Below are 17722 nucleotides of genomic sequence, written 5' to 3'. Positions count from 1 at the left end.
ATGACTCAATATTATAATTGCACGTATTACTAAAGCAACGTGTAGAAGAGGAAGCTAGGTAAAGCCCAAAAAGGCTGCCTCCCCGGGGTGAAAAACCCCCTAGGAGAAAAAAAAACCCCGGGCTTTTATCCGAGGAAAAATAAGTCCTAGGTCTGCGAGTCTGCAATGTTTTTTCGGCTCTGAGAATCTCGAGTCGCGTGGATCAGCCGGTTACAAGTGGGTCTGTACTGAGTTTCCTTTTTATGAGTTACGCAATCCACAATCCAGTCTCTCCATTCCTTGATTGCACCAAACATGACATCTAAATCTTTATTAACTTGCGTATGTGTGTCAGTATCTCCAGACGCGAGTGTTTTTTTTTTCTGCCGTCAAACAGTTGACGCGACGGGAACGCACATACACAAACACGCGAGTCAGGAAACTCAACGCGCTTTTTGGTATTCTTATAAAATACGCGATTGCAAACAGTACAATCGTTATTTAGTTGCGTCTAAGCACATATCTCCGCACAGCAAGTTTATTAAACACAGGATCACTCGCATGTGCACACATTCACTGCTTTCATGATCAAAACGTGAGGTAATGGCGGCGGCTGTAAACAAACATTGATAAGTTTATCACGCGTGTCCCTTGTTGTGTTTCTACTATAATGATTACAAAAACACAAATAAGAGTCCAGACAACGATAGGCAGTTGTTCTTTTGAGCTTTTTACTGCACAAAAGTAAACCTCTCGCTGGCCAACCAAACACAAACCCTGTGTTCACTTTACGATGGCCAAACAGCACCTTTACCATGATAAGGGTACTATAGTTTTTAAAAGGTAACTTATATTTGTGAAATTAATAGAAAATATTTCAATAGAAATATATATAAATATATATAATGTGTGTGTGTGTGTGTGTGTGTGTGTGTGTGTGTGTGTGTGTGTGTGTGTGTATTTACATTATATTGAAAAGTAAACCTTATCATGGTTTTACTACAGAGAAAGTTACATTCCTGTTGAACATCCCCACAAGGCTCATTATGTGGCTCATTATTCAACTCTTTTGTTCCTCAGCTGTCAATCACTGATTATTCAGGAGCTTTCCCGCCACCACGCATACAGCCTTTCCCAAGCAAAAGTGTCTTAGAAATTGTAAATCAATATCTTGCTTTATGTGAATGAGTAGGCCATATGATTTTCACATCATTTTGAAGAAAAAACTCTAGACTACTAGATCCAGTTTGGAAAGTCTTGGGAAAACATGTTTAGAATGAGTTTTGTGGAGTTATATCAGTGACTTAAAATTTAGCTTTTTCAAAAACCACGCATAAATATTTTTCTCTCAAAAATACAAACATGTATATACATGTTGATTATATGATATTGTAGCCCAGTTTGTGATGAACACAGTGTTATGAGACTTTTGCCATTAATATGTTTTTAAGCAACTGAAAAAAGCACAAATGTGTGTGCATGTCAAAACTTCCCCAGGGCCCTAAAAACCCCTTAGACCCCAGAGGGTTAAAAGTGCATATTTGTATTTTTCTTGTCAAAAATGACAATCGTTTTGCTAGATAAGACCCTTATGCCTCGTTTGGGATTGTTTAGAGTCCTTTCAAACTCTGTTGAGTTGAGAAAAACTGTTAAGTGTTGAGTTAAGTATTAAGTGTTGGGTTCTATTAAAGTCCATTAAAATGAGAAAAATCCTGGAATGTTTTCCTCAAAAAACATAATTTCTTCTCGACTGAACAAAAAAAGACATCAACATTTTGGATGAAATGGTGGTGAGTAAATTATCTGGATTTTTTTTAAGAAAATGCACTATTCCTTTAACGTTAAGCGGTTGCGCTATGCTTAGCAAACAACCAAACACTTCCGCACTCACTTTCTACAAACCAATCAAATACATTTAAATATATATATTTTAAAATCAGACCAAACACATTTTATTTTTATTCAGGAGCTATATGTATACAAAACAATAACTTTTGATAACAGTAGCCTATTGATAAAAAAAAGTGCAAACAAGCAAAGGCTGTTGGTTGGTGGGACATGGAGCTGGTGAACAGGGGAAGGGAGACCGCAGGCTCGTCCAGGGCGGGCACTAGTGACTCACAGGGCGGGCCCCGCCCCCAAATGCCCACCCTTGGTACCGGGACTGGTTAGGGACAGGTGCTGGGCAACAAATTATCTAAGAAAAAACAACAGAAAGAAGCCCGCACACTGATAATATGCTCCAATAAAATTATTTAATGGTGCAACGTTTCTATCAACAGGTCTTTGTCAGGCACAACATGAAAATATAAATAGAAAACAGGTGTATGCCTCAATTACACTCACTTTCAAAATAAGGCACACTATATACATAAAATATTAATCAACTCACATATACAAAATTCTCAAATATACACAGAAGAAAAAATATATATACACAATTACAAAGTTCATATCAACAATACAAAGATAACAATTACAAGATCTATAAAAATGGCTTAATGTCAAACTCATCATTGAGCCCTAGTGGTGATAAAGTATTTAAAGTTTAAATCCAATAACACTCCCTTTGCAATCATTTTCTCTCAAAATCATCTCCTCTTGAGGGCTTTTCAACTTTCTCAATACCAATATATTGTAAAGCACTGATATTATGACCAGCTTGTTTAAAATGAAGCGCTATTTTATTTCTGATGTAATTTTACAAAAAAAGACTGCGTATATCTCCCGTTCTGATGTTACTCCGGTGCTCACAGTTGCGGGTACGCAAGGATCTAGACGTTTTGCCGACATACGCCAAACCACAGGGACAACGAATAAGATAAACGACATGAGTAGAAACACACGTAATAGTGCCACGTATTTTAATACTCTGGCACACCGTGAGGATGTAATGGCTCTCTAGTCTGAAACCTTTCATGTGCACTGCACACTACACAATGACTTACCATGTCTTCAATACTCTTATACATTCCAGGCAAAAGAGTACCTCTCTTGCTTGTCTTCTGCAACTTTCGAAGCCCAAATTGCAGAGCTATCCTCTTGAAGCAAAACTGCTCCTAGATCACTTTTAGAGGCATCTACAGAGACAGTTACTGGTAGACTCACATCATAATAGCGGAGTACTGGGGTTTCTGATAACATACATTTTCAAAATTAAAAGTATTAAAAACCTCAACTGCATCTTCACTTGCAACATGAAGAAAAAGGGATGATTGCACTTTTGCTGTTCTTGTGGTATAGCCATTTGGTCATTTTAAATCTGTCTTTTTATTTTTTCACATCTGACACCATGTTGCGTGTGACCAAATAAGATGCCAGAGTCAGGAGGGGAGGAGAGAAGGAATGCGAGCGGTGCTAAAAAAAATAAATAAACACAACTAAACAAATCTAACTCACGTTTAATTATCTAAACTGCCTAAACCCAAAACCAAAGAGAGAAAATAAAATATCTTCAGCGTCCAAGACGCCCTACCTAAACTACACTATAACCAAAAGTCAGGGAAAACATACAATGGGTGGCACTCGCTCCTTACCTTGTCTACTAATACAGTAAATTTAGAAACACCTACGTGTTGCAAAATGTACATTACGTGACAATCAGATAAACAAGGTGACGTACACACAAGATTACCAGCAAAAGTAGCGTACTGTAACAGTGGAGTATCAAAATTAGACTGGGTCTAGAGCCGCCGGTCTGACGCTTTCTTTTATTGGGCGGGTCCATTGTCAGCTGGTGGACCAGGTAATGATGTCAGCTGCAGAGGTGGAAACTGAAAGGTATGTTAGCCAAATGCGGCGTTACATACGAACGTAACAGTCCTATCATGGGCTTTCGTATATGGGACCAACTTGGGTGACTGTAGTAGGCCCCACATAGGTTATAAAACATAGGCTCCCTATATGGTGCTAGTTGGGATGTTAATGGGAAATGAGAGCAAAGACTTATAATAGGAAACACATATGGGGCCCTCTTGGCCAACCAATATGGGTCTAAGATGGGCTAACACAATCATTCCCATATAGGCTCCTTATATGGGTCCAGAGTGGGACCCACATAGGTTATGAGTATATGTGATTTAAAAAGGAAACACATATGGGACCCTTTTGGCCAAACCATATGGGCCCAACATGGGCAAACACAATTATTCCTTACTTATTTACCGTATTCATTTAGCTGACGCTTTTATCCAAAGTGACTTACAATTGCTATATATCTCAGAGGTCGCAGGCCTCTGGAGTAACTAGGGGTGAAGTGTCTTGCTCAGGGACACAATGGTGTATCACAGTGGATTCAAACCCGGGTCTCTCACACCAAAGGCATGTGACTTATCCACTGCGCCATCACCACCCCCATATAGGTTCCTTATATGGATCTGAAGTGGGACCCACATAGGTCACCTGTATATGTGTTTTGAATAAGGAAACACATATGGGACCTTTTGGCCAAACCACATGGGTACAACATAGTGGTTTTCATCTTGTCACTTTCTTGGTATAGAAAGTTTTTACCGAAATTTGTCAAAATGGATATATTGCGTTTTGGAACCAAGCTCTTCAAATATTCCTATATATGCTCCTTATATGGGCCGGAAGTGGGACTCACATAGGTCACATGTATATGTGTTTTGAATAAGGAAACAAATATGGGCAGAGGCGGAGTGGGACCAAAAAATCTGCCAGGAAATTTTGTAGACCACCGGCCCTCGGTGGTCAAAAAAAAAATTTGCTAAAAATACTACTTATGTCATAGAACCATTGCAAAATTATTTTAAATATATTAAGAAAGCCACCGCTACTGCTGGTCACATCTATGGTTAGATTGATTTGTTTAGATCCAGTGAAATTGTTACCTTGACAACTCCACGTCATGTTTTAGGTTTTGTTGTTCTATGCGTTCTATGGAGTTAATACCCTGCAATCTGCATTTTCACCACTAGATGACACTACACAAATGCATGATGATGTTGTAGATCAGGGGTTTTCAAACCTGTCCTGGAGGACCGCTAGTACTGCACAATTTGCCTGTCTTCCTCATTAGACACACCTGATTTAAATCTTCAGCCTCATTAGTAGAGACTGCAAGACTTGAACTGGGTGTGTTAGGTTACTGAATGAGGTGTGTCACAAAAGGGAAAAATGCAAAATGTGCAGTACTAGTGGTCCCCCAGGAAAACCCCTGTTGTAGTGAAGTTTTTGTGGGTTTCATGAAAATGGTTCGTTGTAAATAAGCAAATGATGAAATCTAAAATTACAATGAAATGACTGCACAACAACATGAAATACCAAGTGTAATAATTATTATTTAAAAGATCTTAACAACAGCATACAATAATAACAGAAAATGGATTTTGCTGTGCATACGCATGTTTAGAACAGACCTAAACAGGCCATTTAACAGTTGCTAATATATATGCTTTGACTATACACAAACATAGTGGTATGGGCATTTGAGCACTGTGAGTGTACACACAAACACACACACAAACACACACACACAAATTTCAAATTCAAATAGTTTTTGTGGCATGACAAAGTACCATTTTGGAATGCCAAACCATTAGAATTTAACATAAAAAAAACAATAAGTGAAGATATACAAGTAAATAAATTAATTAATAAGAGCATGGTAAAATTACTGTTATGACACAGAAAAACTGTACTGTAATGGATTTACAGCATGTATTAACAATTACAAACTGAAGATTGTAGTTTAAACATTTGAATGTGTAATGGTAGGTTGGTGGTGGCCAGTACAGGGTTAGCACGTATGGTCGGGTTGCGATGTTTGGCGTTTTCTCGTGGTCTTGTATATGGATACAATATAGACCCGTTTGCCACTGAACCTGCATTAACAATGACAGTGGGGCTTTAGGCCTTAGTCAAACGGGTCGTCAGGTTTCATTTTCTCTTAAAGATCGGAAGGTGACCCTTATTTACCATATATACCTTCGCATTGGGCCCCCAATTTGCTAAATCCTCAACTGTGGATAGTATAATTATGCCGCAATAGTTAGTCTGTCTGGAACTAAGCTGAGTTAAACCACATCAGTGTGTGACACTTCAATACATATGAACGGCCGCTACGCTAATACGATTTTGTTTTTCTCTCCCTGTCTCGTCCTCGACCCCGAGGACAACGAGACAAACAGACCCAGTCCCGGTAGATGTGAAAGTCGGCACACCTCTGATCTACTGGCCGTCCTTCAACGTGATGCCCAGCTGATGCCTGACTAACGATCACCGGCAGAACCCGCTTAATCTCCGCTAAATCTCCTTATCCGTTCTCCCAAGGGTTTTTTCCTCCTAGGACTTATTTTTCCTCGGATAAAAGCCTGGGTTTTTTTTTTCTCCTAGGGGGTTTTTCACCCTGGGGAGGCAGCCTTTTTGGGCTTTACTTAGATTCCTCTTCTAGATGTTACTTTAGTAATACGTTCGCTTATAATATTGAGTCATAGCCGCAGCAAATTTAACTGCTTATGCTATCATGTATTTTGTTGTGCTATCTGTCGTTTTTCTGTGCTTTTCACTGCTTCTATTTATGTAAAGCTGCTTTGAAACAATTGACTTTTGTGAAAAGCGCTATATAAATAAAATTGAATTGAAAAAAAAATTGAATATTGGGGGTAACGCATCACAAGTAACGTGCGTTACGGAATAATATTACTTTTCTGAAGTTACGAGTGAAGTACCGCATTACTTTATAAAAATTTACACATTGATATTTGAGTTTCTTTAAAAAAAGTAACCTGAGTTACTTTTTAGTTTAATTAATTTGATTTAAAAAATAATAATGTACTGAATTAAACTGAACGTAGTTACGTAGAATTACGTACTCTATGCGTGCGCGCCTGCCTGAGTGGGAACAGTTTGAGACAGAAATGGAGATAGCAGGCCAGGCTTTGACGTTTTTGCAATGGAAATATTCTCATTATTTTGAAATCGTGGAAGGAAAGGAGAAGGGGATTGTCGTCAAGTGTAAATTATGTGTAGGTAAAAAACTGTTGTCAACTGCAAAAAGCACCACTTCAAACTTAAAAAAAACATCTGCATGCAAAACACAGCACTACAGAGTTGGACGAGAGAGCGCTGGATGATGCGACCAGCACCCCGCATCAAGCTAAACAACAAAAGCTTGATTTCAGTTCATCAGGTCAAACAATTAACGTTAGTTTGACTGAACTCAACAAATTAGTCGCCGCTTTTATTGTTGAGGAGATGCTGCCACTTTCCACTGTAGAGGCGCCTACATTTCGCAATATCATCAGCAAAATCTTAGTGACAGGCAGAAGGACGGGAAGCGTGCTGCCCGATTGCAAAACCTTTACAAGCTATTTGGACAATGCATATATGGAAATGGAGACAGACTTAAAGAAAACTTTTGCTGACCTGGAATATGTTTCTACCTCTGTGGATCTGTGGACTGCGCATAATAAAAGTTTTTTAGGAATTACTGTACACTGGATCGATCCAACTAGTCTTCATCGCCGAAAAGCTGAAATCGCCTGCAAACGATTTCGTGGGAGACACACATACGATGCCATTGCAGCGGAGATTGAGCAAATTCACAGCTCATTTACTCTTTGTGGTAAAATATCTGCAACTGTCACAGACAATGGTGCAAACTTTGTTAAAGGGACATTTCACCCATTTGCATTAAGCTTTGTATAGTTAGAACCCCAGTCATGTTTTTGAATGGTCATGCATAATTTCCTCAGTTGTCGCTGAGACAGGAGAAATACAGATTTCAGTGTTGCACTTCCTTCTTTCAATGATGTAAAAATCATCATTTTGCATCATTGAAAGAAGGAAGTGCAATGTCTTTGTTGAGGGGGTGAGACTGCAAACACCCCTTTTTTCTCTGTCAAATAGGCACCAAATTCTAAATGTATGTTACATTTCGACTACAAATATGACCTACTTTCAATAAAGATTAATGTTTCTACGGGTGAAATGCTCCTTTAAAGCATTTAGAATGTTTCAAGCTGCTGCTGATGAAACAGAAAATGATGAAGACGACGTCGTCTTTACGGACTTGCACAACGTTTTACGGGATGACAGTGAGACCAGCGAAAGGTTTGTTCTCCCCGATCAAGGGTTTGTTCTACCCTTTAGCCTACTCTTGAAATCCTGATGGCCAAAATTTTGGGACTGAAAGAAGGCCTCTCCCATATGATGGTTGACCTCCCAGACCTCATAGTTTAAAGCAACACTATGTAGTTTTTTTACCTTTAAATAATGTCTCTAAAATTATTTCAGTGATAGAACAACTTTTAACTGGACAAATTGTACTGTTGCTGCAACCTGAGCAGCCTCCTAGCTGCTACAAGCACACTCTGAAAGTGGCGGTGGAGGGTAGGAAACACAGCCCCGCCCCTCCCCCTGCCTGCAGAACAGTGTCTGATACCAGGCTCTGTTGGGCTTTTTAACCACACGGGGGAGCTGTAAGTCATTTTTACATGGAAACTTCATAGTGTTGCTTTAAGTAAGTCTTTTTAATAGGCAATTGCATTATCATTATTATAATGTTGTTGTTGTTTTATCCTATCACTTATAGCACTTTATACAAAGCATCACTTATCAATAATGCAATCAGAATTCAATTCTGCTGTAAAGCAGCTCTAAAATGAAAATAGACAGTAAACAGACAGTATAAGGTTACAATCAGTTTAGTGTTTATTTAGTTTGGTTCTGTAACTCTATGCTCTAGTTAGCATCAATAATTAAATGAGTTCAGTAAAGCTATAAAGCAACTTTTGTGAAAAGTGGTGTCAGTGTCATTAAGCTCAGTTCAGTTCATACACAATAGTGTCAGTGCATTCATGTCAATATGTTTATGTATCTGTTACTTACCTCACATAATTTTAAGATTTTATTGTATGAATGCATGTCTATTAGTTTATAAACTGTTTAACTCAAATAATCTAATCTTTTTTTGCATGCTATCAAGACACGGTTTAGCAATATCATTGACAGTGAGGAAGCTTTGCTTGCTGTGGTAACCCTGCCAAAGTTCAATCTGCGCTGGCTGAGGGATGATACAAGAAAAGACACGATCAAGATGACTATGTCAGCACAGTGTCGTGCTCTCAATGTTTAGATACAACAAAAAGAGGAAATGCAGTCTCCTGATCCTGAAAGCAGAGACCATGAAAATGATTTCTTTGTATTTCCTGAAGAGGAGAATCAACATGACAAACAAGCAACAACTGTTGACATGGACTAACCAGAATAATCAAGGTTTTTAGTATATTTTTATTGCTACGTGGCAAACAAGTCACCAGTAGGTTCAGTAGATTCTCAGAAAACAAATGAGACCCAGCATTCATGATATGCACGCTCTTAAGGCTGTGCAATTGGGCAATTAGTTGAATTAGTTGAAAGGGGTGTGTTCAAAAAAATAGCAGTGTGGCATTCAATCACTGAGGTCATCAATTTTGTGAAGAAACAGGTGTGAATCAGGTGGCCCCTATTTAAGGATGAAGCCAACACTTGTTGAACATGCATTTGAAAGCTGAGGAAAATGGGTCGTTCAAGACATTGTTCAGAAGAACAGCGTACTTTGATTAAAAAGTTGATTGGAGAGGGGAAAACCTATAAAGAGGTGCAAAAAATGATAGGCTGTTCAGCTAAAATGATCTCCAATGCCTTAAAATGGAGAGCAAAACCAGAGAGACGTGGAAGAAAACGGAAGACAACCATCAAAATGGATAGAAGAATAACCAGAATGGCAAAGGCTCAGCCAATGATCACCTCCAGGATGATCAAAGACAGTCTGGAGTTACCTGTAAGTACTGTGACAGTTAGAAGACGTCTGTGTGAAGCTAATCTATTTTCAAGAATCCCCCGCAAAGTCCCTCTGTTAAAAAAAAAGGCATGTGCAGAAGAGGTTACAATATGCCAAAGAACACATCAACTGGCCTAAAGAGAAATGGAGGAACATTTTGTGGACTGATGAGAGTAAAATTGTTCTTTTTGGGTCCAAGGGCCACAGGCAGTTTGTGAGACGACCCCCAAACTCTGAATTCAAGCCACAGTACACAGTGAAGCATGGAGGTGCAAGCATCATGATATGGGCATGTTTCTCCTACTATGGTGTTGGGCCTATTTATCGCATACCAGGGATCATGGATCAGTTTGCATATGTTAAAATACTTGAAGAGGTCATGTTGCCCTATGCTGAAGAGGACATGCCCTTGAAATGGTTGTTTCAACAAGACAATGACCCAAAACACACTAGTAAACGGGCAAAGTCTTGGTTCCAAACCAACAAAATTAATGTTATGGAGTTGGCAGCCCAATCTCCAGACCTTAATCCAATTGAGAACTTGTGGGGTGATATCAAAAATGCTGTTTCTGAAGCAAAACCAAGAAATGTGAATGAATTGTGGAATGTTGTTAAAGAATCATGGAGTGGAATAACAGCCGAGAGGTGCCACAAGTTGGTTGACTCCATGCCACACAGATGTCAAGCAGTTTTAAAAAACTGTGGTCATACAACTAAATATTAGTTTAGTGATTCACAGGATTGCTAAATCCCAGAAAAAAAAATGTTTGTACAAAATAGTTTTGAGTTTGTACAGTCAAAGGTAGACACTGCTATTTTTTTGAACACACCCCTTTCAACTAATTGCCCAATTGCACAGCCTTAAGAGCGTGCATATCATGAATGCTGGGTCTTGTTTGTTTTCTGAGAATCTACTGAACCTACTGGTAACTTGTTTGCCACGTAGCAATAAAAAATATACTAAAAACCTTGATTATTCTGGTTAGTCACATTGTACTGCTATTATTTTGAACAATTCTGTATGTGAATACCTTAAATCAGCTGATATGGGAAATTTACATGATTTCCCCAGGATTTTAAAGGTCTTCTTAAAAAACAACACAGTCACACCTTCCTGTGCGCCAGTTGAGAGGCTGTTTAGTACTGGAAGTCTCATCCTCACCCCAAAAAGGAACCTTCTCACAGACCAGCGTTTTGAGTGACTTCTGCTGCTGCGTTACAATCGTTACTTTGAAAATAAAATCTAGATGAAATAATGAACTTGTAGTGTTAAGATGATAATACTCTAAAACAGACAAATGTTTGTTGATCATTTGTTTTGTTCTTTGCATTGCAGAAGTGATCTGGACGTTTTTAGTATAAAACAAATTTTGGTTTGAGAACACTTAGTAGAAAACTCAAGAGTTTTTGTCTATTGAAATCAACTTATACATTTGTTTAGGTCATAAGATTTTTTTCAAATTTTGAAGATTTGTTTAATTCGGGATGTTGTTTCGCACTATCATCCTATTGTTCTTTATTGAGTTAATAAAAATGTTAAATGTTTAAGATGTGTCTTTTGCCCTGATATAAATCATAATGGCAATTTAACTAGCCTATATTACCTTTTTATTATTTCAATGGACAGTGAATTTACTTTATGTACCCACACAAACACATTACATTCAACTTTCAATATTCTGTAATGTTGAGATCTTTTTATATGGAATGCATTGCTCTGTGTTCAGGAAGTTTTCAGAATAAAATATTATTCTAGATTATTATTCTATGTGTTTTGTGTTTTTGAGGTGTAGGTTACATAGGCTGTTCTTGAATGCAGAACTTTTCAGTCATAAAAAATACCTGCAAGGCCTGAAAGAGATCAAGCTTTATAAAAAGTAACGCAAAAGTAACTCAAAAGTAACGTAAGCATTACTTTCCATGAAAAGTTACTAAGTAACGCAATTAGTTACTTTTTTGGGGGAGTAACTTAATGTTGTAATGCATTACTTTTAAAAGTAACTTTCCCCAACACTGGTGGTGGTGTGTAACAGTAAATTCTCTCTCTCACACACACACACAAACACACACACACACACACACACACACACACACACACACACACACACACTCCCTTAAAACATTAGGTCACTGGTCTCATAACAGTAGGTCACTGCTCTCTGCAACCTTGTTTATAACCCCATCAGAGTCAAAGGACATCAGAATGTCTTTCTCTGTTGACATAAGCATAAAGGCTTCCAAGTGCTCTTGTGTTAGAGTGCTTCTAAGTCTGTTTTTAACAAACTTAAGGGTGGAAAAGCTCCTATCGCAGGCCACTTGAGTGGTTGATAACGTCAACAGAAATTTTTAGGCCAGTCCAATGACATGGATTGTACGCATCTGTCAACAGATTGTATTGTGCCAGGACAAGATACACACAAATATACAGTTTTTACACATACAGACATTCTTATTAACCAGCTCTGGCCCTTCCACATCATGTGTGTCTTCATTACCACTGCCTTCAGAAGATACATTATCCGCTGTGTATGTCCTCACCGGGTATTCTTTCATAGGGGACCATTTCAATCTTTCCCACTGTCTGGCAAGGCTTAACAGCTCAGCCTGCAAAGTTCCAGCAGTGGCCCTTGAATCAAATTTCAGCAAACAGTTGCTGAGGTTCTGCATCGCTGATTGAACGAGACTCCTGTCCCTTAACTCAGGGAAGTTTTTTGGGTCAAGGCAGGCAAAATCAGTGCAGAGTTTTTCACTTGCAACAAAGCGCTTGTGAATACTCTCCGTCACAGTGTCCATTATTACATTATAAACTCTGACCTCAAAGTCTCTCTCAGCTGCAGCAAGTGGTTCATCTCCTGCCACCTCTCCTGGCATGGTCTTCTTCTTTCTCAACCGTTTTTCAGGTAGGGCTACCTGCACCACTATCTCACAGTCCTTTTCCAGAAGCTTGTCATTTGCCCACTCTACAAATTGGCTCGAAGCTTTTTGGGCCCCTCTGAAATCCCTCACACACTTCTCTAAGCCATCTGCTGTGCCCATAACCAGATGCTGTGCTGTGAGTAGACCATTCCGCTTGTCTGGAGATATTTTGATAAGGATCCAGTGTGCTCAAAAACCCAAAGAAAAGTTTGAGCTTTGAGAATGGTCTCTTATTTCAGGAGGCCCTCAATGAATCCTGTAGCCTTAACTCTAGCAGTTGACTGCATTGTTTTGTCCTCTACGATTGCTACTAATGTCAAGATCAGGTCAATGAACATGGCACTTTCAGGTTTCCAAAACACCCAAACACCTTTCTCAGAGCAGCATCCTTTGTCCACAAGCTTGTTTGCTCAATTGGACAAAGACTACTTTGACGGTTCCCAGATTCTTGCATCCGTTAATACGACTTATGTAGGAAGACAGCAACATCATTTAGTAAACCAAACAGTGAAGCACTCTGTAGTACAATGTCTGTTGTATCTGACAACACTAAGTTCAGAATGTGTGCATAGCACCACACATGAATTGGTTAGGGGCCTGCTCACTGAGAAAGGCAGAAAATCCTTTGTACTGGCCCTGCATGTTGGCTGCACCATCTGTTGCACTGCATACACAACATGTTATATCTAGATTGAGTTTTTGCTAAAAAAAATTCTGCAGTTCCACAAAATACTGCCCAGTAGAGGCCTCTCAGTCAACCACAGCAACAACTAATCTCTCATGAATTGCATATGTCACATATCAGAGGATGACAGAGCACTGATCATTGGATGTTATGTCCTGTGTGGTGTCAATTTGGACAGAAAACATCACTGCTGACTTCATTAGCAACTGCTTCTTTAATTGACTGGCTGATAATTGTGATGACTTTTTTCACTATGTCTTTTGAGAGCAGAGTGACTAATGATCCTCTACCTTTCCCCCCAGCCTCATGTTGTTTCTTACTTTTTTCAATGCACTCTGTGACATGCTGTTGCATGCAGGAGTCATATCTACTCAGGAAAAGTATCAATTCTAAGAAGTTGCCATGGTCAATAGTGTTATCTTCAAGGGTGTAGGCAGATTCTGATTTTGAGCCCCTGTAGCTGAGACCAAGCTTTCCGCACATTTTTACGGCATTAACAACATGCCCCATCATTTGTCATTTAATTTTCACTTGTTGTCGATGTAATGAAAGCTGGTTTAAACTTATTCTGCACACAATGTCTCCTTTACTTGCCATCAGAAAACAAGCCTCTGCACAGTCCCTATGCACTATACTTCTTTCATGCCCCTTAATCCTTTGATGAACACGTTTCCAGGCTTGCATGCCTCCTCTTGCAAAAGGACTTTCTGAAACAGTAGGCTTCGAAAAAGCGAGGCAACAGTGCAATAAAGTGCATGACTTGCTTCACAATATGTCAGCCACTTACGATTAAGCCCATCTTTTGTATAAAAAATATTTGGTAGGGCCCTTTTGGGGGTTTGTTGTGGGTGAAACTTGTAGACAATAATATACACTGTAAAAAGTTAAAGTTGGATCAAATTATTGATAATGCCTAAAAATGTAATGTTTTTTCAACTTAAATTTCTCAGTTTAAGTGAAATAATTAAAGTTAAAAATCTTTAAATATTAGGTGTTACCAATTGAAGTAAGTTTTTCAAGTAGAGCCGCTTTTACATTTAACAGTTTATGATAGGTAAATAAAATACCATTATATGCAAATGAAATCTACAATAAAAAATGTGAAGTATCTACAAGATTTCAGTGACACTATTACATGTAAAGTGATAATAATAGAGTATACAACCCTGACCCAAAACATAATGTTAGCAGTGAACAAGCCAAAGGTGAAAGTGACAAAGATGGCAAAAATTACAATGGTGTTTAAGTGGAGAAATCCAACTTAACTTGATCATTTTGTTTAGGCTTGACCATCATATTTTTTTATCTAAGTGTTTGCCAACTTTAGTCTTTTCTTTATAAACAGCTTGTAAGCAGTGCTTTAAGTGGCCCAAAAGAGGTGCCGGTACTCTATTTTTTTGTTTTTTTTTGCTAACTCGACTCCTATATTGAAGGGGTTTTATATTCAGCAGTCAACAGACGACCTTGTAAAAAATAATAAATCCTTTTAAAAATTTGTGGATTTGCTTGAGCTAGAAATAGCTACTGAACATAAATAAAATGTGCAAAAGGATTTTGAAAAAATACCATTAGAAAGAGCTACTGTAGAAAGAGCTTTTGAACATAAATAAAATGTGCAAAAGGTAGATATGTGAGTACAATTTTCAGCATGGTTAAATGCTAAAACTAGTTGTTCAAGATAGAAAGAGCTGGAAAAAAAAACTTTAAAATGACACCAAGACCATGTCTATGGGGTCAAGAATAACAAAATACTGCCCATTTGAAACTCTAAAGTCATATATTTTGTCACATTGTTTTCCATTTTGCGGGTGGTAAAACTACTGTGCACGTCGTTCAAATTCATTGAAATTTCGTTTACTTGTAGTTTAGCAATTAAACTAAATGTATATTACAATTTCATGAATGTTTTCTGCACATCGCCTGAGGAAATCTGAAGTTGCGTCGAGGGGAACCAAACTGACAGCCGCGGCAGCGGAGATTATCACGTACCTACAAGGCTTGCGTCTGACCTGCAGCTATCATTCTGGCTTGGTGGGATGTCAGCGAGTCCTCTGAGAGTCTAAAACAAGGAGGGCATATTACGTGTTCATTGTATTTTCATTTTAACCGAGCAGCTATGGTTGCGCGTTTCACACACAAACAAACACCTCTCCAGAGCACGTTGACACTGACTGACGGACGCATGCGCTTTTAACTTGTAAACGCAAGGGTGTATGGGTAATGTAGTCTCTGCTCTCGGTGGGACGAATTAGGAAGCGTACATTAAGGGCGCTCTGAAAAGCGGCAGCGCAGCCAAAGGATTAAATTAAACCTCTGATTTTTAAACAGATTTGCAAATGAGCGTTCCGGTACGCTAAAAGCACGTTCTGGGCGCACGGAGAGGTGGTGGTACGCTCATGAGCTATTTTTAGAAGTGGCGGTACTGAGTACCGGGGCGTTCCGACCCACTTAAAGCACTGCTTGTAAGTGAAATCAAAATGATATGATTCATCATCTTAATTTTTTAAATAGCATTATGTTTGTCTATTTCATTAACATGTTGAAACTTTATCAAAATTGTGCAAAATCGTGTAAAATAAATGCATGTACTTGTTTGTAATATTGTTAAACATTTTGAGAAGCAAATTTAAATAAAATATTTAAATACTAATATAATATGAATGTCTTCATGATTCATAAATGTATGGTGTCACATGCTGCTGTGACTGTATACTGTTGCCGGCTTTCTATTGGCTGATTTAGAGGTTAAGGGCGGCCATTTTAGGTTGAAATCATTGTAGTCCTCAGTTTGCGGCACTGAAGTCAGCACTTAAGAATAAGTCTTACACTTTACTGAAAGTTGCTTTCAGCTTCTTTATGGGCTGCTAATATAGAAACCTCCTTGTGGTGCAGCCTGGGAAATGCTGACTGGTACAATCTGATATTTTCCCTGATATCTGATATTACTACCACCAGTAGGCCAATATCTGTATCCCAACCCGAGCAATTTAACAGATGACGATGCAGAAGCGCAGCAGATACTTGCCCCCTCTGGGGCCTGCACTGTCAATCGCCTCAATTAATATTGAAGGTTTCTCCAGATGTAAGGTAGCCTGGCTCCGCCCTCCTACGTGCTTCCACTTAATTTTCATTTCGCTTCAGCATTACGTCTGGGATTTCTCTATAGAGTTTCGTTTTCTCCTGCAAAAATCTGCAGGACCAATCAGCAAACAGATGGGGGTGGCTAAGAACGATGACGTTGAGGTCGTGCGTCAGTTTGAGTTGTAGTTCAGTAATGGCAGCGGAGAAAGACGTGAGAAAAGCTATTCGGTCAGTTGTTGCAAAACTGCCGAATATACAGAAGTTTAAGCCGGGGCAAGAAACAGGTTTGCTAAGTTTTGTTAGTCTGATTATTCTGACTTGTTGTTTCCGGACGGTTTCGGTGCATGATATACGTCACGACCACACGTTAGCGATTGGCTTTGGCAGATCCTGGGTGACTCTGCGCAGATCCAATAGTTTTATACTTCAACAATGGACCCTCCTTAACGGAAGTAACGCTTTGCAATGGAGCATGGCCAGACTCTCTGTACAAATGAAATGAATGTACGAGAGTCAGGATGGACCAGGCTAGATGTAAGGCAGACATTCTAGCAACAGTAGTCCCATTACAGAAGGACAAATGGAAACCATCACAGTTGCCCTCCCCAATGTCTCTGTCTCATCAGTGTATAAACCCCCCCCCAAAGTCCGTTCCTTCATCCACATCAGTACCACATCAGCATTGGGGATTTCAATGCCCATAGCACACTGTGGGGTTATGAAGTGAACAATCAAGATGGAGATGAAGTGGAAACCTGGCTTGAGTCGAAACACCTGACCCTGATCCACAACGCTAAACTGCCAAAATCTTTTTATAGCGCCAGATGGAAATGAGGATATAACCCAGATCTTGTCTGTGTGAGCAGTGAACTAACATTGAGAGTTGTGAAAGGTGTCCTGGATCCTATTCCCCACACGCAACACCGGCCAATCACCATAACCATCCAATCCATTCTCCACGCAACTAACGTTCCCGTTCCGCAGAAGGTTTAACCTGTGGATGGGAGACTGGCTGTCATTCCAACAGGAGATTGAAAACTCCATCCCCAGCATTCCATCACACCCCAACAACTACAACATGTTTATAGACTTGTTGAAAAGGTCAGCCAGGCGACACATACCAAGAAGATGCCAGACGATGCTATAGACTCTAAGCTTACTGAAGATCAAGCTGGTTTCCGTCCTGGCCGCTCTTGCGCTGGGCAGCTATTGAACCTCACCCAACATATTGAGGATGGCTTTGAGTGTAAACTCTTCACTGGAGCGGCTTTCAT

The 17722-nt window shown here is 39.3% G+C and overlaps 1 protein-coding gene across 1 annotated transcript in view; it reads left to right on the top strand.

The window, feature by feature from the left end:
• The window catches only part of LOC135777772 (ADP-ribosyl cyclase/cyclic ADP-ribose hydrolase 1), a 232216-nt gene extending 223011 nt beyond the window's left edge, over nucleotides 1-9205 (top strand). Inside the window, exon 10 of the mRNA XM_065288005.1 lies at nucleotides 9080-9205. Within this exon, the coding sequence (XP_065144077.1) occupies nucleotides 9080-9205 (126 nt within the window). The remainder of the gene's footprint in view (nucleotides 1-9079) is intronic.
• The last annotated feature ends 8517 nt before the right edge of the window (nucleotides 9206-17722 follow it).

Source organism: Paramisgurnus dabryanus, chromosome 22 (genome assembly GCF_030506205.2).
Source record: "Paramisgurnus dabryanus chromosome 22, PD_genome_1.1, whole genome shotgun sequence".
NCBI classification, from domain to species: Eukaryota; Metazoa; Chordata; class Actinopteri; order Cypriniformes; family Cobitidae; genus Paramisgurnus; species Paramisgurnus dabryanus.
The sequence above is the reverse complement of the archived record's forward strand: the minus strand, read 5'-3'. Positions and strand labels throughout refer to the sequence as shown.